Source organism: Mytilus californianus, unplaced genomic scaffold (genome assembly GCF_021869535.1).
Source record: "Mytilus californianus isolate M0D057914Y unplaced genomic scaffold, xbMytCali1.0.p SCAF_6, whole genome shotgun sequence".
Lineage (NCBI taxonomy): Eukaryota > Metazoa > Mollusca > Bivalvia > Mytilida > Mytilidae > Mytilus > Mytilus californianus.
In genome coordinates, this window is record NW_026262712.1 from 111,970,616 (window position 1) to 111,998,436 (window position 27,821).

General features: G+C 32.1%; 1 protein-coding gene across 1 annotated transcript; it reads left to right on the top strand.

The window, feature by feature from the left end:
• Positions 1-27,821, top strand: LOC127706953 (nucleoporin NUP35-like). Its single transcript, XM_052211686.1, has 11 exons — positions 1-122; positions 4,296-4,405; positions 9,706-9,821; positions 10,682-10,787; positions 13,800-13,857; positions 14,257-14,368; positions 20,072-20,125; positions 21,226-21,295; positions 24,375-24,503; positions 25,155-25,313; positions 26,090-27,821. The coding sequence occupies exons 1-11, from the start codon at positions 95-97 to the stop codon at positions 26,165-26,167; spliced, it is 1,020 nt and encodes a 339-aa protein (XP_052067646.1). The 5' UTR covers positions 1-94; the 3' UTR covers positions 26,168-27,821.

The window sequence follows — 27,821 nt, forward strand, 5'->3', positions numbered from 1 at the left end:
ATTTTTTCCGCATGCGCACAGATTTCTGATCGAAAATTGAAAGTTCAAAAGAAAATAACTTTATTTATTCTTTTGATTGCTATTTTAAAAGGAAATGATGAGTCATACTTTTGACGGTTATGGTAAAAAAAAACCTAAGACTTTTTTTATTTCTGATATGCTATAATATAAACAGATATCACTACTGCACTGTCATAATTTGTGGCTGAATCAACCTGTTACCTGTTACCTTTATTGGCTTTAATTTCTGTACCTTCCACCTTTTCCAGATGAACCACTTCAGTTGGTAATTCCTCTTGAAGTGTAGAATCCCTTATCCTATATTTATTGAATATTCAGCATTAATGTTAGTTAATCAACAATGCACAGTTTTTTTGCTGTTCAGCAGTGGAATTTTTTTTCACGACCATTTCATTGATATGGAAGATATCTTTAAAAAATGATAGAAATTAGCTCTTTATTGGTTAATTAATATGCGATTGTCAGATATTATAAGTTATCTACGTTCATATCTGTAGATATGGATATTTTAACACCCTGAAGTATCCAAGTACACCCTGAGGAGAAGCCGAAGGGTGTACAGGGTACTGAAGGGTGTTAAAATATCCATATCTACGGATGTGAACGTAGATAATGAATTTATCCCTGGTCTTAGTCTAAATCTTGCGATTTTTAGAGAGAAATTCAACTACAAAATGTAAAGTGAAAGCAACGTATTTTTCATTTTTTTAAAATCTTTTATTGAAATTTGGGAATTTGACATATTTTTAACGGGGTGTAGGGTATTACCTTTGGTAGAACCCTACAGGTAGTCAAATACAAGACGTTTTTAATCCAGAGACAGAGAAACGGGAATGGGTCGAGTTTGGCGCTCAATGTTGTGAGAGTTATATCATAAACAGTGTGACGTCAACGTGGGTCATTTGCATAGCTAGGTCAGTAGTCCCATTCATTGACAATGTGGCATCCAAGTGATGCATTTACTAAAATGAGTGCAAATGATCAACATAATAAGATAAAATCGTTAGTTGATTAAATATTTAATTACAGACATCATGGATAATCTACAGAATTCGATATTTCACAAGGAACAACCATGAAACTAAGGAAAACGCGCCTGATGTTCCCCATTGTAATGGGTAGCAACGTCCAGGTATATGGGTTAGCAACACCCAGGGGCTATTTTTTTTTTAACGACGTGCGTTAACCAATCAAAATCCCAGAAATATACTAAGCCGGGGATAACTTCATTTCTTCTTCTTCTTCCGAATACGGGAGTAGACTCCTAGGTAGGAGTGTAAAACTTCCCGGAACTTGTGTGCTATGTACATATGGACTTAATTTAAAAATAATATGACAAAGAAAAAACATTAACAATAACATATATACACTATGTACAGTGGCTTTGTAGTTTATTAAGTTGTTGTGGCCCCTTCAAATGTTAGAGTGGATATGCCACTTTTGAAGGATTCCAGGGTGTCAGACATACCTATTGCTTCAGGTAGTGAGTTCCAGTCCGAAATAGTGCGAGGATAAAAAGAAAATTTATAGAAATCTTTATTTGTTGATATTTGCCTAAATTTATGTTTCCCCCTAGTACGTCTATCAGATATTGTTAAATTGTCCTTAGGAACTTCCACTAACCCCCAATTTATTTTATATAGCATAGTTAATCTAGCTTTTTTCCTTCTTATTTCTAAATTTTCCCATTCCAATGATTTAATTAAATTTGAAACTGCTCCAGGTGATCTGTCTTTATAATCATTGAAGACAAACCTGGCTGCCTTACGCTGTACCTGCTCAACCTGAGTGATGTGTTGCTTTTTGTACGGATCCCATACAGGGGAAGAGTATTCGACGACTGGACGGACAAGTGATGTGTACGTAAGGTTTTTAACCTTACGTGTGCAGTTTTTTAAGTTCCTACGAAGAAAACCTAAGGTTTTATTTGCCTTACAGGTAATATTGTTTATATGTGTTCCCCAATCAAGATCATGGCTTATAGTTACGCCTAAATATTTACTATCTTTTACTGCTTCTAAAACATGATTGTGCAATATATAATCAAAAGTGGAAGGTTTACTTTTTTTAGAAATATGAATAACATAACACTTCTCAGGATTAAAATTCATTTGCCAGTCCTCTTCCCATTGTACTAAACTAGATAAATCTTTTTGAAGTAATTTGGCATCAGAACTATTATTAACATTTCTATACAATAAACAGTCATCTGCAAAAAGTCTTGCATTGCAAGTTACATGTTCGGGTAGGTCATTAATAAAGAGTAAAAATAATGTTGGGCCTAAAACTGTTCCCTGAGGGACACCAGAATCAACAGCTAATTTTGAAGATTTAACACCATTTAATAGTACCTGCTGTTGCCTGTCAGCTAAAAAGTCATTTATCCAATTTAAATTTTGATTCCTAATACCATAAAAGTTTAATTTCTGGGCTAATCTTTGATGGGGGACTTTATTTATAGGCTTACAATCTTTAACGAGAATCTCAATTTACAAATAATATATATATGATGTCCTGAGCCGGTTGTACGAAAGTGGCATTAGCCTAATGGGTCATTAAGTCTTCATTAAGCCTTTATGATGCATTAGGTTATTGAAGACTTCATGAGTCATTAGACTTGTGACACTTACGTACAACCGGCTGCTGGACATTCAATAATGTTTTACAAAATAATGACAAGTGGTGATATAAATTAAATTCCCAGTCTTGTGAAATTCATCAGGTAAACTGGGAGTCATATTTTTCTGGACTTTTAAAAAAAAATGAGGCAGATGCACATGAATTTAATGCATCAAAATCATGATAATATTACTAGGCTACTCCCTCATGTCCCAAGCAACAAATTTTATTTAGACTTAAATTCAAGTTGACAGTACAAATGGTATCAATAAATAGATAACAACTATATTGTCTAAACCTTTTTATTAAGAACTTTCTATATATACATTTTGTACAATAACATAAAAAAAACTGCAAGTATATTTTTTTTTGCATTTAAAACAATTTCCTTAGTGATAAGCACGAAAACACTATGCAACCGAAACGTTAATGGAATTTCACTTCTCCAAGAAATTGACCACTTCTCCCTTCTCTCTCATGAAAGGAGAAGTCACTTCTCCCTCTCCAAAATCCTAGATTAGGCCCTGAAAACTGTAATGAAATTTCACTTCTCCCTCTCCAAAATCTAGATTAGATTCTGTCCTTACCAAGTTTTTTACTTGTAAACTCAAAGACACTTGTATGTGCCTGTAGAACATGTACATGATGTACATGTAATTGCTTGCATTGCCATTATTGTGAAAATACATCATGTACATGGATGGTACAATTGAATTTTAACCCAAAAATTCAGGATCTAAAGGCCATGCAATAACTGACTGAACCTAAGAAGATTTCATTAGAATTCCAACATCCTTGTTGTTCAAACAATATTTGACAATAATAGTTTAGCACCACTAACTTTATAGCTGTCCTTGATCATGTTGATTCAGGGCTTAAAGTTGTAACCAGGATTACTTATACATATGAATTGAAAAGAGTAGCGTTTGAGTATATTTCACTGAATTGTGCCTTGCTGTTAACTCTCTTTCAATTTGTCCATTCATTTACCTGAAACATTAAACAAAGTTCTAGAAAATTATAAATTTTAAACAAAGTAATCAGTCAGGGTAATATTTAAACAAGTGTTGTTTTATTTACTTATACAGGTAAATTATTTTTGTCTGTCATTAGTAGTTCTTTACTATTCATAATAGTATTTCATGGACAATGAAAATATCATTTGTTTTCAAAATTCTGCTCATTTACTAGCATCCAGCATGTCCAGGGAGCAATTTTTGAAGGCCTTGCTCATAAATTTACTTTTAGTACCTGTGCTTTAATAGTAGATTTCAGTGCTGAGTTTTTGAGAGCAAAGGTTGAACCACAGTTCAAAAAAATATAAACAAACCATAAACAAAATTAGTAAAGTTGTATTTTGATCTCCCAAAACTTCAGAAACAAAAGGCGTAAAAAAATATACTTGTATTTGGGAGATTATTCAATTTAATCAAAACTTGAAGAAAATTAAAAATCTAAACAAATTTGCTTATACATGTAAATATTAAGTGTAAAAAACATGACTTGTATAAGTATTAGTCCTTACTGGTAATTGGTCAGGGGTTGTGATTTCAAGATCACTTTAATAATATAAGTTATTATGACGTTAAGAAAAAGACAAATTTAACATAATTTATCCTCTATCATTTTACATTTCAATATATATATATTTGCAGGAGAATCCAGTCCTATGATGATGGGATCTCCTAATAGTCCAGCTAGCCCCCACCAATCACAGTTCCTGCCAGGTTTTCTTCTGGGTGAAACCTCACAACATGCTGTATCAGTAAATATCCTATGTTCATGATATTAAACATTGATTAAAATTGAGAATGGAAATGGGGAATGTGTCAAAGAGACAACAACCTGACCAAAGTGCAGAAAACAGCTGAAGGCCACCAATGGGTCTTCAACGCAGTGAGAAAATACCTCACCCGGATGCGGGGCTTTAACTGGCCCCTAAACAAAAGGGAATGTTTGGCTAAGCCCAGTCAGTTTTCAGTAACATCAATATGCGACCATCATCCTTGACCTCCAGTGGGAGTTATTTTTTGCAACCTATAGATAACTTACTAAAGATTTTGGGTTGTTCAGTCAGTAGACAGACAAATGACAGAGAGTGACACTTTTCTACAGATTACCTACTGTAGTATAAGTTATGACCCAGTACCAAAAATACTACGAAAAACATAGACAAATAAATATTGTTTTAACATGATAAATAACATGTAACTAAACGAAAAAAAGACGTAGATTTTGACTCCTTAGCGAGAGCACTAGTGCCACTAGTCAAATGTATACACAGGAAAGGACTGTCTACTTGACTCAGTTTTGTCAGGGTGTCATAATTCCTTTTGTAAGTGTGCCAAGGTGCCTCCAACTGGGCACTGATCTATTTTTTTCTGAGAAAAAAAACTTTGATTTGCCTAAAACTTATACCTGATCGTTTGTTATAATAAAAGTGCATTTAAATGTCAGCATATACATGATATTGTTTAGGCTAGAATTTGGTTTTGGATTCCATAGAAACAACTACAATCAAGACTACATTGTTAGTTGTTGTCTTTTAAAAAAATGATTTGTCATACATGTGATTTTAGGATGTGGTTTGATATATATATATAGCCAGTAAAAATCAAATTAAAACTACAATATAAAATAAGAAGATGTGTTATAATTGCCAATGAGACAACTCTCCACCAGAGACCAACAGACATAGAAGTTAACAACTATAGGTCACTGTACAATCTTCACCAATGAGCAAAACTTATACCCCATAATTAGCTATAAAAGGCCCGGACAATGACAAATGTAAATCAATGTAGGGATCATAGATTTATTCTTACGAGGAAGCTCCCAGCATGCTCGGAGCTTTTTAAGTAGGCTCTTCTCAGCAGTTTATGTGACAATAATTATCATGATCCATTAAGATGTCAATCAAATCTATAGCACTTTTATAATAAGGAAAGTAGAGCATTATAGAGGAAGCTCCATTAACACCTGTGTAAACATCTGGTCTATTCAAACAAATCTTGCATTAATTTTACAAAACTATAAAATAGATGAGAAATTCTTCAATATTACTGTACATGTGTAATGCTTGGTATCAAGTCTTCACAGAAAGAAAATGATTTTAAAACATTTTCTTAATAATTATCATTCTTTTTCAATACACATGATACAAAAAAACACTCAAATTTTATATTTGAAATATAAATATATTTTAAATTTATACTATATAAAATGAAATATAAAAGTCATCAAAGACACAAACTATTGTTATTGATTTATAACCATACTACCAAAACATAGTACATTCAGTTTCATGTGAAAAAGGGTGGATCTTTTTTTATATTTCATTTAATTTGACAGTTGTTTGAAATTAACCCTCCATTTCATTGCAGAAAAGTTTTTTTAAGTTGTAAACATGTTTCTTGGGTGTTTCAAAGCAATAAAAATATACTATATTCTACAGGGAAAAAAGGGGGAGAGAATTTGATTGGTAAACTTCTGGTGATGTTTACTTTCTTTTATACACTGACAAGTTATGCTATATTTTCACTGTAGTACAGGACATTTATTTATGTCAAGTATTTCTTTATTTAAAACATAGATAAATTCTGCACATTTTTTTTGAAATATAACAATCATGACAAAGACTTATAGGGGGAAAATAATTTTACTCATGCCAAGTATTTCTTTATTTAAAACAAAGCTAAATCTGCACAATTAAAAAAAAATGCCAAGTAAAGAGAGACGTACTAGAGGGAAAACAATGGTGGTATTACCCCCTCAAACCAGGCTTCCACTAATGAATTACAACTTTTCTTAAAGTAGCCATAATTTTCTATAAATGAACTTAGTTTGCTAGTATTTAAAAAAAACATATTACCATTGTTTAGTTTGGGGCATTACTTAAACAAGTAATTTTCAAAATTACCTATACAAGTTATGTTGAAAAAGAGGCTGTTTGAAATATTACTTCTATATCATGAGTAACTTCTGTTAATATTATTTTTATAGGTGTCCATTCATACAGGTTTTATAAGCTTTAACAAATTTTCACAGACATCTGGTTATTTTCCCCATGAAATATACTGGTAAAACTATTTAAATCCTCAACAAGCACTTATTGCTTTTCTGATGCCACACTTCTTGGTCAAAGATTGGCCTCTTGGGGCTATTAAAATATCATTTCCCCTTAAAATCTTAGAGATAGACAGTTATAACTAGATATGGAACCTTTAATTAAGACTTGAATTTATTTATAATTTGAATCTTAATCAAAAGCAATTACATATATTCCTTAAATATTTGTAAGTACTAAGTTTTTTGAAGTTGTATAAAATAATTTATAAAAGTAATATTTTTGTCATTATTTTTTAAAGTAACCTCTCTATACTCATCTAAAATTGGATAAATACTTAATTTTATTTAATGAAATGATATAAAAATTCTTAAAAACTACATTTAGTCCATGCTTTATTTGACATTTAAAATAACTATTGAGTAATTAAATAGTTTTTGTCTCGCCTTGACAGAGTCAAAAAGCGAGACATAGGTATGCTGTTTCCGGCGTCGGCGGCAGCATCAACAATGTATTAGTTTGTGATTAGGTCTAGTTCATGGTAAACCACTAGTGGTAGGTCAATGATATTTGGTATGCAGTTGTATTAGCATTGGCACATCTCATTACCATGGAGATTATTTGGCCCCGCCCCCTCAGTCAAGGTCTATTGACTTTGAAACTTTGCTTAGTTTACATGTACTAGTTTGTGATTAGGTCAGTTTATGGGGAACCACTAGTGGTAGTTCAATGATATTTGGTATGCAGTTGTATTAACATTGGCACATCCCATTACCATGGAGATTATTTAGCCCTGCCCCCTCAGTCAAGGTCTATTGACTTTGAAACTTTGCTTAGTTTACATGTATTAATTTGTGATTAGGTCTGTTTATGGGGAACCGCTAGTGGTAGGTCAATGATATTTGGTATGCAGTTGTATAAGCATTGGCATATCTCATTTCCATGGAGATTATTTGGCCCCGCCCCCTCATTCATGGTCTATTGACTTTGAAACTTTTGCTTAGTTTTCATGTATTAGTTTGTGATTAGGTCAGTTTAAGGGTAACTGTTAGTGGTAGGTCAATGATATTTGGTATGCAGTTGTATAAGCATTGGCATATCTCATTTCCATGGAGATTATTTGGCCCCGCCCCCTCATTCATGGTCTATTGACTTTGAAACTTTTGCTTAGTTTTCATGTATTAGTTTGTGATTAGGTCAGTTTAAGGGTAACTGTTAGTGGTAGGTCAATGATAATTGGTATGCAGTTGTATAAGCATTAGCACATATCATTTCCATGGAGAATATTTGATCCTTACCCCTCAGTCATGGTCTATTGACTTTGAAACTTTTGCTTAGTTTACATGTATTGGTTTGTGATTAGGTCAGTTTAAGAGAACCACTTATGTTAAGTCAATGATATTCGGTATGCAAATGTATTGGCATTTGTAAGTTTCATTTCCATGGAGATTATATAACCCCACCCCCTAATTATGGTTCATTGACTTTGAAACTTTTACATAGTTTACAAGTTTATGTTTGTGTTTAGGTTTGTTTAAAGGGAACGACTTATGAAAAGTCAATGGTATTTGGTTTGCAGTTGTATTAGCATTGGCACATCTCATTTCCATGGAGATTGTTTAGTCCTGTACCTTCAGTCATGGTTCATTGACTTTGAATATTTTCAACATTTGCATTATCAAAATAACAAATAGGCGAGACATATCTCTGTGTTAATAGTTTATTAAAAACAAAAAATACTTATAAAAGTTACTAAAAAAAATAAGTTTAGTATCGCCACCTGACTGTTGTTTGTGTCTTGTTAACTTTTTTGTAGCATATCATATAATATAAACTATTTTTAAATCATATCATCTAATTTTAAAATTTGAGAATTTTTTTATTATAAAAAAAGGAATGATTTTTAAATATAATAAGAAAATATTTAAATGACTTTTCTTTTTGTGGAGACTTGAGATTTATTTCCAAGCATTACACAGCACTGTTGAAGAATTTCTAATCTATTTTATAGTTTTGTAAAATTTCATGCAAAATGTATTTGAATAGACCAGATGTTTACACAGGTGTTTATGGAGCTTCCTCTATAATGCTCTACTTTCCTTATCATAGAAGTGGTGTAGATTTGATTGACATCTTAATGGATCATGATAATTATTGTCACATAAACTGCTGAGAAGAGCCTACTTAAAAAGCTCCGAGCATCCTCTGAGCATGCTAGGAGCTTGGTTGTAAGAATAAATCTATCATCCCTTAAATGAGAAAGCTAACTGCTCGATTTATGTACAAAACAGTGAACGAAAAACAAATATGATATACAGCAACAAATGACAACCACTGAATTACAGGCTCCTGACTTGGGGACAGGCACATACAGAATGTGGCGGGATTAAACTAGTTTGCTGACGCCAATCCTTTTCCCTAATCTAGGGCAATGGTGTAATTGTACAACATAATTATATAAGAACAAACTAAAAATTTGTTGAAAAGTGCTTATAACTCATCAAAATGGTTCTGTAAAATCAACAATTTTTATTCCATTTATCATTCTGTTCTTTACCTGTATAAATTGTATCTTTGAAAATTAAACAAAGGGACAAATGAAACTAGACTTTTGTTGTTTTATGTTTCAGGGTTATATTGAAAAGGACCGGTTTATGTACTTATTTTCTGTAAAACAATGAGTGTCTCTTGAATAAGATCTTATATCCAAATTTTAGAAAGCTGAGAACAAAGTCAAGACAGTTAAAAATGTTATAAGATTCCAAATCAGTAACACACCCACTCTAATTCTTAACAAAATCAAGTTGAGTTACTTTCCAAGGAAATGGTCACAGAGGTAATAAGTCATATTTTTTGTATAAATCACAGATGAGGAAAGGAGAAGATGAGCCCAATATTGTTAAACCTTTTACAAGAGAACTAATATATATTGTACTGAACAATATGAGTATTCAATTTGTGAATGAATATAACATTATTGTGTATACTTTCATTTACAGCCCAGTACACGTTTATGGTCAGCAGTTACTAGCCCAAGTCCACCTAAGTCATCACACAGAAGTAGCAACATAACTTCACCATTGAGTACCAGTTATATCACCTCACCAGGACCCAGGTAAGACTAGACTTTATCCCAGTCTGGTAATATAACCATTAGGTACCAGCTGTATAACATCATGACCCAGGTAAGGCTAGATATTATCCCAGTATAATAAAGTAACCGTTAGCATGATAAGTTCCAGTTGTATAATATCAGAAAGACCACGGCAGACAAGTCCTAATCTGATAAAGTCACCAATGAGATGAATACGGGGAAACTGTATTTTTTGGTCTTATTTCTTGATATGCACTGCTGCGTGACCAAGGGATACTTATAGGTGTTAAATTGAAAAAGAAAGTTTGTGACCCACAATCTGCATGTTCACTTGAACGTGTTGTAAAAAGAGTAAAGGAACAGAGATTTTATTACTTTTCTTCAGCTGTTTGCTATAGCCTGCTAAAAAATATTCTCCTCCTGACTTCACCTTGTTTCATCTTTGTCAAATTTTGGACCTAAACAATACTTGTAAATAAAACTATGTAGGTATGAATAATAAGGACACACCCCTTTACAGAAACATACCATAGAGTAAAGAAATGTATGATACTCAACTGAACATTACAATCTCGTACAAGACTATTCCAATTATGTGTCAGTCGGAATAATGCTACCTATGAACTAGCACGTTAAAAATCTGGCTCTGCATGTCAGTCTAGTACAAGCCAGGGTTCATATTCATATCACATCATCATGTTGTCCACCTGAATATGCATTTAACTCACCACTAAATGTTCATCATCCAACCATCATCATAGACTGAGGTCAAAATCAATGAGACAGCAACTGTACAACAAAAAGAATAGACATATTAGACTTGAATGAGTAGAAAGTACCATTTAACTCCATGAATCAATCTATTAATATGATAATTGTAGAGAAACAATCAGACCAAAAGAAAGACCTGGGGCGCCACCAACAAAGAGTTTGATGTCCTATAGCAGTCCATCCACAGCTAGTCCATTTACAGCTTCATTCCATCAGGTAATTAATATCAATAACAGGAAGTATGGGGTTAACTTCAAGGAAGCAGCAACCCAAGACATAAATAATAAAAAGACATCTTGAAATCCTGTAAGGTCTTCAACAATAGACAAAATGTCGAAGTCGTAAAACATCCCAAGTAAGAAATATTGAGAATGAATTCAACAGAGATTATCAAAGATCTTCAATCAAAACTCAGGAGTTCTTAAGGACATTATTTAAATTTTTTTGCCCCACCTAGAGGCATTTTTATGTTTTTTGGTCTGTGTGTCCGTCCGTCTGTCCCTCTTCAGGTTAAAGTTTTTGGTCAAGGTAGTTTTTGATGAAGTTGAAGTCCAATCAATTTGAAACTTAGTACACATGTTCACTATGATATAATCTTTCTAATTTTAATGCCAAATTAGAGTTTTGACCCCAATTTCACGATACACTGAACATAGAAAATGATAGTGCGAGGTGGGGCATCTGTGTACTATGGACATATTCTTGTTTTAAGAGATTACAAAAGGACCACCACGGGCAAGGTTTCTGTTTTGTAGTTTCATGAACATTGAACACATTTTTGACATGCCAAAGAAAACAATTGCAGAATATGAAGTTTCAGACCAGAATCCAATGTACAATTACGGTATACTCCTCTCATTTGAATTTGGTACAAAATAAGATACATTGATACAATCCTCCTTTTTGGAATTTTAAATTCCATAAACAACAGTCAGGGGTAATACTTATACTAGTCATTTTGATTTACTTGAAGATGTAAGTAATATTAACTTGTTTAAGTAAATTTGAAAGATTTTTATTGTCGAGCCTTCGACTTTAGTCGAATAAGCGAGACATAGCGATCCTAGTTTTTCTGCCGGGAAATATTACATTCACTCTGTGGTTAAAAGTTTTTAAAATTTTAATAACTTTCTTAAACTAACCTGGGTTTCTACCAAACTTGGACAGAAGCTTGTTTATGATCATAAGAGTATCCAGAAGTAAATTTTGTAAAAAAAAAAATCCATTTTTTCCTTATTTTACTTTTAAATGGACTTAGATTTTCTGCCAGGAAACAACACATTCACTCTGTGGTTAAAGTTTTTAAAATTTTAATAACTTTCTTATACTATTTTGGATTTGTACCAAACTTGGACAGAAGCTTGTTTATGATCAAAAGCTAGTATCTAGAAGGAAATTTTATAAAAAAATAAATCCATTTTTTCCGTATTTTACTTTTAAATGGACTTAGATTTTCTGCCAGGAAACAACACATTCACTCTGTGGTTAAAGTTTTTAAAATTTTAATAACTTTCTTATACTATTTTGGATTTGTACCAAACTTGGAAAGAAACTTGTTTATGATCAAATGCTAGTATCTAGAAGGAAATTTTGTTTTCTTCCAGTTAACATTACATTCAGTCTGCAGTTAAAGTTTTTAAACATTTATTAGATTCATAAACTATCCTGGATTTTTACCAAACTTGGACAGAAGCTTCTTACAATCAAAAGATAGTATCAAGAGGAATATTTTTATTGATTAACTTCCTCATTTTTGTTGAGCCTGCGATTAACAGAAAAAGTAGGCGAGACACTGGGTTCCGTGGAACCCTTACGCATTTTTTTATTTTCAAGGTTTGAATTTTCTCCCCCAAATCTCCGAAAATTTACTTATACAAGTAATTTTTTTTACAACCCCTTAATTTCTCAAGTTTTGGGAGGTCAAAACATGCCTAAACAGAATTTTTCTGGTTTGCTCATTTTTGTCGAGCCTGCGACTTTCGTCTCAAAAGCGAGACATAACTATCCTACATTCCGTCGTCGGCGGCGTCCACAAATATTCACTCTGTGGTTAAAGTTTTTGAAATTTTAATAACTTTCTTAAACTATCCTGGATTTCTGACAAACTTGGACAGAAGCTTGTTTATGATCATAAGATAGTATCCAGAAGTAAATTTTGTAAAAAAAATTTCTGTTTTTCCATATTTTACTTATAAATAGACTTAGTTTTTCTGCCAGTTAACATTACATTCACTCTGTGGTTAAAGTTTTTAAAATTTTAATAAGTTTCTTAAACTATCCTGGATTTGTACCAAACTTGGACAGAAGCTTGTTTATGATCAAAAGCTAGTATCTAGAAGGAAATTTTGTAATAATATATTTCCTGTTTTTCCGTATATTACTTATAAATGGACTTAGTTTTTCTGCCAATTAACATTACATACAGTCTGTAGTTAAAGTTTTTAAAACATTCATTAGATTCATAAACCATTCTGGATTTTTACCAAACTTGGACAGAAGCTTCTTACAATCAAAAGCAAGTATATATAAAAAAATTTTAATAATTTTTTCCCCATTTTTGTTGAGCCTGTGACTAGCAGCAAAAGTAGGCGGAACCCTTACGATTTTTTTTCTTTTAATCTTACGATTCACCGCAGAATCAAGAGTATGGATACAATTCTCCATACTGAATTAAGGTTCTACACACAATCTGATGTAATGATATTTCCTGATTTTAGAGTTTGTACACTATAAGATTTATCGGTAAAATTCTCATTGTAGAATTTCAGATTCCATGAAAAATTGATAAAACATTTCTTACTGACTTAATATGATAATAAGGAAATGTTGAAATATTGCCAATGAGACAACTATCCACCAGAGTTCAATTGGCCTTCAACAATTAGAAAAACCCATACCATATGGTCAGCTATAAAAGGCCCCAACATGAAAAATATGAAACAATTAAAATGGGAAAACTTATAGCCTGATTTATTACAATACAATTTACAAAAAAAATATAACGGGCATGAACCAACAACCACAGAATTACAGGCTCCTGACTTGGGATAGACACATATAAAGCATATATACATGTATAATATAATATTCTGATGGAATTCCTTGTTCTTATTATAAATTAATACAAAACCTGGTGTATTAATACAATCAAGATAATGAGTTTTCTAATATTAGATAATTCCATGCTGATTCTGTACATGATTTGACGTATTGCTACTTCTTTTTCAGACACCTTCACGAGGATTTCATACACCTGGGACAAGTGCTTGTGCCCCTCCTATATCAGGTATATATTTATTTAAAGCAGCATGTTCTATCAAATTCTTTTATTGTATTGTTAAAATGACCTTCCCTCTTTAAGTGAAGTTAAAAGTTTGTTTATCATGTATTCAAACATGATAGAACATTTAGCATCAAAAATGTGAAATAAATAAATTAATAAGGTTTTCTCCAAGTCTTATGGAAAAAATATTGTTTGTTACAGTAGGATCAAAATAAAGGTTAATAGGTCAGCAAATTTTAATTTAGATTTTGTTTAAAGATCGTGTTGATGAATTTTTGTGCTTATCCGAAATGTACAAAAAATCAGGTTGCCTTGAAACAGAAGTAAAGTCAGGACTACAGGAATGAGTTTTTTTTTCTTATATTAATGAACTAAACATATTGAGGATAATTTTAATTTCAGGTCTTTCATCCAGTATTATGGAAAATATAAATGACACGTCACAATTCCATTTGGCAGCAAATACTAAGCTACCTCCATCTCCTGCTCAGATGGATCCATTCTATACTCAAGGGTAAGTTAACCTGCTCAGATGGATCTATTCTATACTGAGGGGTAAGTTAACCTACTCGGATGGATTCAAATGCAATAGGAAAATTTTAAATGAAACTAAAAAACTTAAAATCCCAATAGTAAAAAACAGATGCTGAAACAATATGAGTTAGGAAGTCCATAACTAAATATGCTTCTTTCTTAAATTATGATCTTTATAGAGTAAATATTATTTCATAATTCTTATATGATTTGCATGTCTATAAATACTTGAAACGGATTGGTCAATTAGAATTTTTTACCTTGGTTTACACTTCGATAAACCATGTTTCCGAAACTACTTTCGTACCATCTATTCATGTGCGATACACATGCATATGCAGGGAGTCCGGGATTTTCAGCAAATTGAGATTGAAAAACAAAAACATAACAGTTTTTTTTTCTATTTTAATGCATATGTAACCAAAAAAACATTACATTAAAGCTTTGAAAATGCATAAAATTAAAATTCATGAAAAATTCTGCGAAATTTCATGAATGATTTAGCGCATTTACGTCATGGCAAAACACGACGTCATACAAATGAAAACTTTCAAGCGAAAGATTATTTCGTTACTTGTACGCTTTAAATTCGGATAATATCTCATTAAAATGCAGTTTTTGAGGTAGGTGCTATTTCATTTTAGATTCTGTTGCATTTATCGAATATTTACGGATTTTAGAAATTCAATATGGCGGCTAAATCCTTAGTTATGACATGTGCATTTGATGGTAGTAGCCATCAAACAAAAAATCTTAACTAAAAATCGCGAATGTTTGACTGAAGAATTATAAGGATTAAACATGTTTTTTCTAGAGGTTATTGATGTGTAAACCGGGGCTCTTACTCACAAACTTAACATAAAAGTCCTTCGGACTTTTATTCAGTTTGTGAGTTAATCGCCCCGGTTTACACATCAATAACCTCTAGAAAAAATGTGTTTAATCCTATATTAACCATCTCATCACTGCATTGTATATCAAGAAGATTCTCATCATTGTTTTTATTTACCTATGCAAATACTAACATTACTAAGGTGATGTCTGGCGGATGGACAAGTGGGGAAAAGTGAGTACCTAATTTGTGTAATCAATGACTATTGTTTTCAACCCAGACCCCTAAAACATATGTAAAAGTTGTGCATCTGCTGTTATGGAATTATTTGAGAAATGTTTTATTTTGCCAGACTTTGGAACTTAGCCACAAATATTGCAATCGGTCATATGTATCTTCTTCTTTTCTGCCTCTTTGATTTTCTGTCTAATACTGTATATACAAATGTTAAAATAACATTTAATGTATGCATGCTCTTATATATTGTATTGTTAAATACATTAAATGAAAAAAAACTTCATACATGTATATAAGTCTTTTTGACTTGTGTCTTATCCAATTTGTATTTATGCAAATAAAATATGTTTAAACTAAACTCAATCCAAATACAAAAAAAATACAAAACATTTAAATTCATATAAAATATTTCCTCACCAAAACTTATGAATATTTTCTATCAGAGTTTCTTATACCAAGAGAGAAATAAGCATCACACAGGTCTATACTGGTACTGGTATAGGAATAATTCCATGTTGTTGCAGCAAGAACTGACTGCAAAATTTCTTGCCTGAAAAATGTATAAAACGATTCAAATTCTTCAAATTTATCACTGGTTTAAAGGAGTAGGCCTGGTAAGACCCCAAAATATAAAATTTTTACCAATTTTTATACGACTGCCAAAAAATTTTGCGGTCGTATATTGGTATGACGTTGGCGCAGGGCTTCCAAAATTTCCTGACGACAGCCGGACATTTTTGAAAGAAATATTTTTGACGGTCAATGATCAGCTGGATACTTAAATGTAACTGAGAGGATGCATAAATTGATATATGTGTCTAAATAATTAGTAGTGTTATATGCAATAAAATTATTTATAACTGTTTTGTTTTCTTCATTCTAAAAATAAATAAAATATTATCCTAGGTATTGTGTCATTTTTCTGTGTATCGTAATACAGTAACCATCATTGCATCAATCAGCTTCAGTACCTGACTGTTCTCATGTTTTTGTTTCTGTTTATATAATCTATCTTCTCTCTGTGAGTACTTAACACTTTGTAAATTAAGGCCATCTTATTTGAAACTGTTGATGTTGGCTTTAATTGCAGTACAACTTGATCATCAATACACGTGATACTTTTCTTTTTGTGTATTGATTACCTGACCACGTGACTTTTACAACTGATGCGGTATTTATAGATAACATTGAGGAGGCCCGATGAAGGATATTGTTTTAAACCGTGTAAAATCTACTGAACAGTGATAACATTTTTCTTTGTACAATTTCCCAACCTGATTTAGAAAATAAGGAATAAATAAAAACATACTCAGTTGATAAATAATTTAATGAATAACAACATGATATTTTATGTAAGCATATAACAACAATAAAATGTCAGAAGAGCACAATGCTGAAAAACACACGCAATAAATATTACAATGAGCACATTGAAAAGAAGCAGAGATCACAGCACAAGATTAGAGTTCATTTAGTCTAATTAAAGATTTTACATTCATGAGCTTGCTAAATGCATTGTTCTGATAAACATGGCGGTTACAAACGGATTGCCATTTGCGGATAGCAGGAACAGGGTCAAAGTCTTTAACATCTACACCTACTAAGCTTATCCTCATAAGTTGATCTAAAGCGTCAATACCTAGACTACACCTTAGTCGATCATAATTCCCACGGCGGGACTTAACTTTACGTCGGACATCACCTCTTTCTCTATAACATCGGAAATTGTCTGAATAAATTCGGAGCAGGCATTGTTCTCTTGATATAATTTAGAAGTGATCACGGCACTATTTAACTTAGTTAAATCATTTATTGACTGAAATTTGTCCATTGGTTTTTCCTATATATTTTAGTAAATTTTCCCCTTGAGAGTACCCCAGTATTTAACACGATGTACAGTGTTAAATAAAATAATATATATCATACTTATTCATTTATAAATATCCTTATTTGAAGAATAACTTTTAAATATCAGGATACTTTTAAAACTGAATGCTCATTTAAAATAATATCTATAAAGCGTAATTAAATAGGATGTTGTTCCATACACGCTTACATGTTTGACCTCGTTTACCGGATTACCTTTATGTACATTGTTATGCATCATTAATTCTATTGATAAAGATAAGCTAAGGACACCTCATCAAAGGTAACAAACCTGTAATCAGTGAATGATTTATGGCTTCAATATAACTTATTGAAGGGATAATTGTTTGACAGCTTGTTATTATTTAAATAAAAGAAAACGTGTTTTTTCTACTTTTTATTGATGTACACAAGCTAAAGACCAAGCCGTACATTTATGTACCCAGAGGATTAGACTAACTGAGACACTTCAAAGTATCTGAAATATGCTGCTTCTGTTTTATTAAACCCAATTATGACCGAAATATCTTTGTGAAATAGATTGCCACAATTATAAACTAAAATGCCCAAACGGACATGCCCAAAGCCCCAAACGGACATTTTTATCGATCGATAGTTGGTAAAAATTGAAATGACCGTTTCATGAAAATGCCTTGAATAACAAAATGTGGCACACCAATTCTATTTGACCGTTTGAGGCTGAGAGCAGCCGGTCTTTTTATGAAAGTTTCGGTCAAGTCCGGAATATATGACCGTTTTGGAAGCCCTGCGTTGGCGTCGTCGTTGTCGTCCGAAGACACATGAGTTTTCGCACTCTAACTTTAGTTTAAGTGAATGGATCTCTATGAAATTTTACCGTAAGGTTCAATACCACAAACGGAAGGTTGGGATTGATTTTGGGGGTTATGGTACCAACATTTAAGAAATTGGGGGCCAAAAATAAGCATTTTTGTAACTTCCAGACATAACCTGTGTGTTAGTGTATGGATCTCTCTGACATTGTACCACAAGGTTCCATATCACAAAGGGAATGCTGGGATTGATTTTGGGGGTAATTGCCTCAAAATTTTAGGAATTAGGGGCCAAAAATGGGCAAAAACAAGCATTTTTCTAGTTTCAGGACAATAACTTGTGTGTAAGTGTATGGATCTTTATGAAATTGTACTACAAGGTTCCATATCACAAAGGGAAAGCTGGAATTGAGTTTGGGGGTAATTGCCCAAAACATTTAGGAATAAGGGGCCAAAAAGGGGCCAAAAATAAGCATTTTTCTAGTTTCCAGACAATAACTTGAGTTCAAGTGTATAGATCTCTCTGAAATTGTACTGCAAGGTACTATACCACAAAGGGAAGGCTGGGATTGATTTTGGGGGTAATTGCCTCAAAATTTTAGGAATTAGGGGCAAAAAAGAGGCAAAAAACAAGCATTTTTCTAGTTTCAGGACAATAACTTGTGTGTAAGTGTATGGATCTTTATGAAATTGTACTCCAAGGTTCCATATCATAAAGGGAAAGCTGGGTTTGAGTTTGGGGTAAATTGCCCTAAACGTTTAGGAATTTGGGACCAAAAAGGGGCCTAAAAACAAGCTTTTTTCTAGTTTCCAGACAATAACTTGTGTTCAAGTGTATGGATCTCTCCGAAATTGTACTGCAATGTACCATACCACAAAGGGAAGGCTGGGATTGAGTTTGGGGGTGATGAATCTTAAGGGGGTTAAAAAAATTTGGGGGAGGGATTTTTTTTTCCTTTTTTTCCTTGTATTTTCTTTAAAATTTTCCATTTTAAATTGGTTATTTCTGATTTATATATAAAAACAAATAATAATGATATGATTTGAATAGGTAAATTAAAAATTTTTAAGTTCTTAGACAACATTCATTCTGTGTCAGAAACCTATGCTGTGTCAAATATTTAATCACAATCCAAATTCAGTGCTGTATCAAGCTTGAATGTTGTGTCCATACTTGCCCCAACTGTTCAGGGTTCGACCTCTGCGGTCATTTCAAGCTGCGCCCAGCGGAGCATTTTATTAAAAATTAGGAAACTTTTAGCTATTTATTGGAAAGTAGAATACTTTTGTTACATAAATATGGGCTGTCTTTTGACAATACAATGCACATGCATCAGGTACTAGCATCATTTATTCATGCAAAATTACTGAAATCTTCACAATTGTAGCATTTGTGCTAATTTTTAGTCGTTTTTTGTTTAAAATTGAAGTGGCTGCACTGTAAATATATGTTGTATTTGATGATAATACATAACGTTTAAAAAGGTTGAAACTGAACACGAATGTGGCCACAAATCTTTTACACAAACTAATTGAATCAACTGAAGTAGATAGACACTTAAGTGATAAAAAAAATGTCATAAATCTTATATCAGATGTACATCAAATTTTAGGCCAAAATTAGCCCTTACTGGACCTTCTCCTTTGCCATTTTTCTTTCGTACCAAAAAACAAACTTGACATATACTAAATCAGATTCATCAAAAGATTTTACAATACTCCTTTTACTCTAAAGTTCCTGCACTTCATTATCAATAAATGATTTTTATTTTTCAGAATTAAGTTTTTTTCATCAAATTCAATTTTGTAACCATACATTATGGTATATAAAATCAAATGGCCTGAGGTAATATTTCCTGAAATATCAGAAAATTTCTATGACGGATCCTGCTTCAGATGTTTTAACTACACAAGCCATATACATGAAAAGTAATTTTGATATTTATTTGTTTTACAGGGAAAGTTTGACATCAGATGATATTTTAGATGAAACCTGGATTACAGTTTTTGGGTATGTTACATTATTAATACTCCAATGAATAGCTTGCAATTTTCTGATATTATGGGGATATTTTTAGCTAAAAATCTTCCAACTTTTTGTATTTCATCATAAAAAAGGTTCAGGAGGGTAAATCTGATACAAAACACTGCTTTGCCTTCCTGTCTGTCAACGAGTCAATTTACAGCATGCTAGGTCACGAAGTGACAGTTCACATGATCATATTTGATTCTATTTGACAAATTGTTGTCACTTCAAGCTAACCATTCTTTGTTTTTATTCTCTTTTTCTGTGTTGTTGTCGAGGAGCGTTCGCTACCATCAAGTAAATTGTGAAGGTTATTTGGCAAATTAAATTAACAAAAAATATTGATAATGAATTTAAAGTATGTTTTGAATATCTGAATTTTTGGTTGTAAATTGGTATCTTTGTGTAAGAAAGGAATATCAGGGGAGATAATTTGTCTCTTTTAGTGTATTGATAGTAACAGAATTCTCTTGTATAAAAGTACTTTTAAAATATTAACCCGAATAATTCAGTCGTTATATTCCGCTGATCTACGAAGGCTACATTAACGCCTGAACGTCTTCCTCGATAAAGACCGTCAACAGGAAATTCACACCGCTATGCAATATGGGAATTTTGATTTAAGTTGGCAGCTAAAGAAGGAGGAGTTCCGGATGTTAATTGATGTTAAATGATGTAAACTGATGTAAATTGATGTTAATTAATTATTATCGGATTTGTGTTAATTGAACACACGTGTTTAGTAAGGCAATTACAAGACAGTTGCGCAGACTCATTATCCTGATCGCCGCTGATTGGCTCTCTCTCACAGAGAGCAGACGACGCGGCTAATGATCATAAGGAGTTCAAGCCCTCGTGTGGGAGAAAATCGGACACGGAAAGGGCTTGAATTATTCGAGTTATTAAAATATCTGTTCTTTTAGTGATAAGAGAGGTTAAACAGGGGGAGACAATTTATTGTTTCTGTATTCTGACAGCAGCAGAATCCTCTTTTGTACATGTTGTTTAAAAGTACATTTAAATATCTGTTCTCTAAGTTATAATGACTAGAGAGGTTTAACAGGGAGATATAATTTTCCTTTCAGTTTTCCACCAGCAGCAGCTTCCTTTATACTTCAACAGTTTTCTCAGTATGGAAACATTGTCAAACATGTGGTAAGTGGATAATAATACAGTAGACTCCGGCAAATCGGATACCCAAAATGTCAGCTAAAAATATCCGATTACCCGATATATTCAATTAGACGATGAATGTATATTCATTGAATATTCTGCAATAATGAGTAGATATAATCCTGAGATGTTACTAACCCTGACAATTGCTAAATATGTTTGTGTAAAAAAATTATCAGCTGATTATGTAATGATTAAATTTGTTTGCAGATTTTAAATCCTTTATTTATTAAAATAAATCAAATGTCCTGAAATATTTATGTGAATTATTATCTACCATCCATAGTTTGTCTTTATTTGTTTTGTAAGCAAATTAATATCCATTATTTACATTATCACACAGGTAAACTAATTTGGCTATAAATAGATCTAAGCATGTCTGTGTAGAATCTCCAAACTAAAATCGTATTTGTTATAATTTTGTTTCTTTAAATAATCAAATTTAAATTTATGAAAATAATCATGATTGATAAAATATTATTGCATAAAGTTTACGTTTTCTGAAGACTATTTATATTTAGGTCATAGTTCTAGAGGCTTCCTCACAAATTTGTAAACATCCAAAATGGCGTCCATGACATGTGGTTACTTTTGCACATGTGAAAAAAATATATCTGACAAAAGTCAGATTTCTCTTGTCAAAAGGGATTTATATTTATATTGCAATAAATTATTCTGAAGGAGGTACATTCAGTTTAGATTATATTTCTGATTCTGTGAACATTTAGAGTTTAATCAAAATTCTCCAAACAGCAACGTCAACTTGTCAACTGAGTCTTGCATATTTTATAAATAAATTCAAACCATTTGAAGTAAAAGGGCATCTAATTCACATGACAAAGGAAGACAATGATTAAAGACAACAATTTATTCAGAAATAGTTCCTTTTATTTAGTAAAAACAAAATCTTCTTGTCTGCAAGATTGTAAATTCGTAACTTCCGGGTCCATTTCCTGTCAGAAAAACATTGAAAATATCCGATTGTGCATGGTTTTGAACAAAATGACCTGAATATTCTTATCCGATTTGCCGATATATTCTTATATCTGATATTCGATTACACGATAGAATTAACATTAAACATATAGGGAAGGGTTTGGTGTTTTGAAATAATATTACAAAAGCCGATATATTCGTTTAGCCGATATCCGATTAGGTGGAGTCTACTGTACTAAACATAGTTGATTAACTTACAAAATTGTTGATGATATCAAAACCTTTGATTTTTATTTTATCCATAAGACTTTCAAAATAAAATCAATCATGGTCACTAAAGCAGGCGAGACATTTCAGTCAGTCAGGGGTACTACTTGTACAAGTTATTTTTATTTACTTGAAGAAGTAAATATTAATATACTTATATAAGTAAATTTGTAAGATACTTATACAAGTGAATTTTATTAACTTGTATTGGTAAAATATTTTAATGGCTTAGTTATGTCCCTTAGACATTCAGATTTTTTTACTTACACAAGTAAAAAAGTCATACTATCTTCTTTTCTTGAATTTCTCATGTCTTCTTTGCTCCAGGGTCCGACACTTACGGTTGTCCGATTGCCCTGAGCAAACTAATGCCGTATTCGGACAAGTAAAAACATCATCTTGGTTGTCCGATCCGGCAAGTGAAAAAAAAAGTGTTATATGATTAAAATTTCACAAAATCAATAGTGTCTGTGGTTTTGTCCATAGATTACTCAGTGATAACACCGCACGGTCGAGTAAAGTGGTCTTAACCCCCCTTCAATGCGTATATTTCGTCAATTGTTTGCACTGAATTCCCCATTTTACCAAAAATAAATCACGTTTAAAAATATTGGCCAATCAGGCGGCCGCGGCGTTGCTTCGTCATTATCTTTATCCATCGGGACACCACTCGGGCGTTTCCGACGCACAAGTTATTCCCACCGACCAATGGAAAGCGGAGGTCTATTTTCGTTGTTCTAACTTTATAATTTGACATCGGATGTGTATTTCCCTAAGATGGAAAAACGTAAAAGCTTGAAAGAGAAAATGAAATTAAACTTTAACAAATTTGTCAGTTGTTGTCAGTTTATCAAGAAGGGTTATTTGAAATGGCATTTCTTAGATAAATTATTATGAAATAAGTATCTCTATGTAAATGATCCAATTCCCGTATATTCATCGATCTTTTCCCTCCCTCCTCGGCTCATATATGCCTCATAGTATATTTTCATACTCCATAATCAATTTACACCCCATATACATGATAACTATCTTTTATCTGCATGTACAACATTACAACCAAAAAAATAGCATGTAAAAGTTTGGGCATGTAGATTTCACTTTCGGACAAGTAAAAGTAATAGGGCACTTGCCCAACTGGACAAGTTGGTATAAAAGTTAATGTCGAACCCTGTGCTCTAATAGAATTTTTAATTGTCTGTCCTTTGCAGATGTCTTTACTAACCATTTGAGTGTAATTTCATGGACAATGAAAATCTCATTTGTCTGTTATCTTCAAAACACTGCTCATTTACAAGCCCCCAAGGGGCAATGTTTGAAGGCCTTGTGTAATTACTTAAGATCTTTGTGCAATTAGTTTCTTTGTTGAATTAATGAGATGAAACGTTGAACTCTAATAAAAAATTGTGAGCTAACCAGAGAAAAATTGTTTAAGGCATGTTTTTGCATCCCGAAACTTGAGAATCTTAAGGATTGTAAAAAAAAATTACTTATACAAGCAGTCTTCACGATGAACTGCTAAATCTACAGGCCCGGAGCTCAATTTTTGAAAATTTTTAGTTAGATTCTGTTGGCTTGTAGATATGATTTTTACAGGCCCGAGAGCAATATTACAAGCCTGGGCTGCCACTCAGCGTGAAGACTGTACAAGTAAATTTTTGGAGAAATTAAGGGGAGATTATTCAAACCTTATAAGAAAATATGAATATAACAAATTTACTTATATAAGTATATTATTATTTACTTCTTCAAGTAAATAAAAATAACTTGTTTATTTACTGATTTTAATTGTTGTTTTCAAATAATATGTTTTCACATATTTTGTTATGTATTGTCAAATTTAATTTTTTTTATGCAGATAGCTACTGAAGGGAATTGGATGCATTTACATTATCAGTCCAAACTACAGGCCAAAAAAGCTCTTAGTAAAAATGGCAGAATGTTTGCTGGTAATATAATGGTTGGAGTTACTCCTTGCATTGATAAAGTAAGTGGATCTCGGTCAAAACTACAGGAAATTGCAGTTTTAGTATTAATTTTACAATAGTATTTGAGGGCTGATTTATTTGCGGGGTCTAAATCTAGTCCCACTACAATGGATTTCTAAATTCAATGAGGAAGTCAGAATTTTTATAGATGACAGACTCAGGGGATTCACCTGACTAGGTCAGTGTGTGGTACTGATGGAAATATAAAAAAAATTCAATGTGTAAATTTAAAAGTCAATCTCAGTTAATCAAAATGAAGAACCCCAATATAAAAATAAGGAGATGTGGTAGGATTGCCAATTAGACAACCATTCTCAAAAATTCTTGATAATGCTTCATTTAAATGAAAAAAATCTGCTGATATTTCATGTATTTCAACCCTAGTCTCTTGTTTATCTCTTGTTAAACTTGGAAATACATTTAAATGTATGAATGATCAAGTCAAATTAATTGAACCAAATATACTCCTCTAACATCAAAGAGAACACCTTTTGTATGTAGTATCTAATTAATATCAAGATTTAAGCAAAAACCTCAGATTTTTAACATGTCTAAGGGAATGCCTTCCTCATGTATCTAATTTATATCATGATGTTTCTGTAGGGAACACCATATGTATTTAGTATCTAAACAAACTTGATTAATTTCAGTCTGTGATGGAAGATAAGGAGAATCCTAGTTTTTCTGGTACACCTGTATTAGGATTAATGGATACACCTGTAACATCAAAAGGAACACCTGGGACATCAAAGGGAACACCTATCCGACCATTGACAGCTGCTTATAAATCAGCAAGAAGTGAAAATGATGTAATTTATCTAAATTTGTATTCAGTGCCAAAAATATTTTTGATTTTAAAAGATATTTATGTAGATTAAAAATCAATTGTTTAATAAAATTTGAAATCTAGAACATTAAATGTATGAGTATTGTCTCCCATTAACAGATTTTAATAAAACTGCTGTAGATGCCTATTTTTATCTTCAATTATATACTTTCAAGTGTTTAAATAAAGGAGTACAGGCATTAAGACGATGAAAAATACAGAATTCATGCAGTTTTCCATCGTTATTTCCATTGTGGAAACATCATGCACAGCCAAGAAACAACAAAATAATTTAAGAGAATCTTTATTATAACTATTGACAAAATTTCAACAAATATAATATTGTTTCTTGGTTGTGCACATACTTTTCCAATCTAAAATATACTTAGAATTTGATGAAAAACAAGGAAAATCAAGAAATTTTACAAAATATGCAATTTTGTCATGGTTTGTTGCCATGGTAACTCGTTCAATGTGAAATTTGTTTTTATTTTTTGAATACCTTGTACCTTAGTCTAGTTTGGACAAATTTAAGAATATGTATGATAACTTTTAAATTTGCAGTAATATTTGGGCCAAATAAGGGCCTTATTGCCCCTACTCCTTGAAAAAAAACCCAGTTAATATGAGTTTTAAGACTTGCCAGGTTATTTGAAAAACCATTCGTTTTTAATTTTTTTTATATTTTATGTTAATAAATATGTGACTTTAAGACATGCCAGATTATTTTAAAATCATTCTTAATTTTCTATATTACAGGTAGTAAGAAACAATCAAGTTCCTCAAAAGTCTAATACATTTGCAGCCAAGGCTATGGAGTATATGTTTGGATGGTGACAAAGATAACATGGTGACATTATCACAGGGATCTGTGCAATGTGAAAATTTTACACCAAAAACACCATGATCTGCAAACTTTTTATTGTTGGGCAACATGTCCTCGTAAGATTTTATCATGCATATGTAATTCAATCAAAAGTTTGAAGAGTAACTAAAGGGCTTTCATGTTTTGCTAGAATAGGACTCACCTTGTGTTTAAGATGATCTAAATTATGTGTTTAGTTCAATAAGATCAAATGAAACAGCTATGTATGTAATCTTTAATGGAAGCATCCTTTGTCACAACTTTAATGCTGTATGCTGTTTTTTGCAATGTGCATCATCAATCATCTTGGGTGTGTGTGTTTGTGGGGGTAGGAGGGTGAGTATATCAACGACTCTTCTGTTGGTTGACCTATTGTATGTGCACACATACTCATTTAGTTTTGCTTATATTGTAAAGAAGCTACAGTCCATGTTCAAATTAGGTCAATTTATCATATTTCTTGATTCACTCTTGTAGATTAATGTCAGACACTGAGCTGTAACTTTATTTGAACTTGCAAGGGGATACACCTTAATGAGAAAGCTATTTGGTCTCCATTTAGAGGACAGTTGTCTCATCGGCAAACATACCACATCGCCTTATTTTTATAGCATGCAAATTATAATACTGTGAAAGTATTTTTATTCGTGGGTATCAATTTTCGTTGTTTCAGCAAAAGCTACATGTTCGTGGGTTCTTAAATTCCTGGATTTTAGTTTTCTGAAGAAAAAAAATCGAGTAACGAATTTGAAGACTTCAGAATCGAATATTCGTGATATTAATCATATGTTGTTTTATAATGATTTGTAGGGCATTGTTAAATAAGGTGTTCATTTTCACTCACTTGTTCGTCCTTCATAAATAACAAGTTCATAATATTTTGAATTGTAGAATCAATTATTATGACATAAAAAAGCAAGCCCAAAATGAAATCAGTATTTTTTTGTTATGAGAATTATGAAAAAAGGAACATTTCATTATCGCATATCATCACCGGATATCTGACTTTCATCGATAAAAAAATATTTCTCATGAGAATTAAAATGTTGACAGTCTTACATTTTAGATTTTTTAAAGATTAAATGGGTAAAATCTGGTCTGAAGAATGTATATTTAGTTCATAGTACGTTGGTTTATATGACCGTATCCATGTAATCAAACCTACATGGGGATCTTTCCATGTCTGGAATTGGACAACAGTTATTATATTCGTTGGACAGTTAAATTCGTGGATAAAGCCATCCACGAAAACCACAAAAATTGGTACCCCACAAATAAAAGTACTTTCACAGTACTGTGGATTCGTTATTATTTGTTGGATACCAATTTATGTGGATTCATAAGTATAGGTGTACCACAAATTTAAATGTTCAAGGAGCAAATTTTCTATAGGTTTGTATGCAGACTTTGGCAAAACCACGAATTCAAATATCCACGAAAATACAGGCATTCCTCAATCCACGAAAATTGGTAGCCACGAAAAAATTTGAACCCACAGTAGGTCATTTTAAACTTTTTTCATTTTCCCTGACTAATATGTTCACAGTACTGTATTAAAGATGTACAAACAAAACAAGAGTATACATCAATGAGCGGTGGCTCATGGAAATAAAATATCAAAAGCTA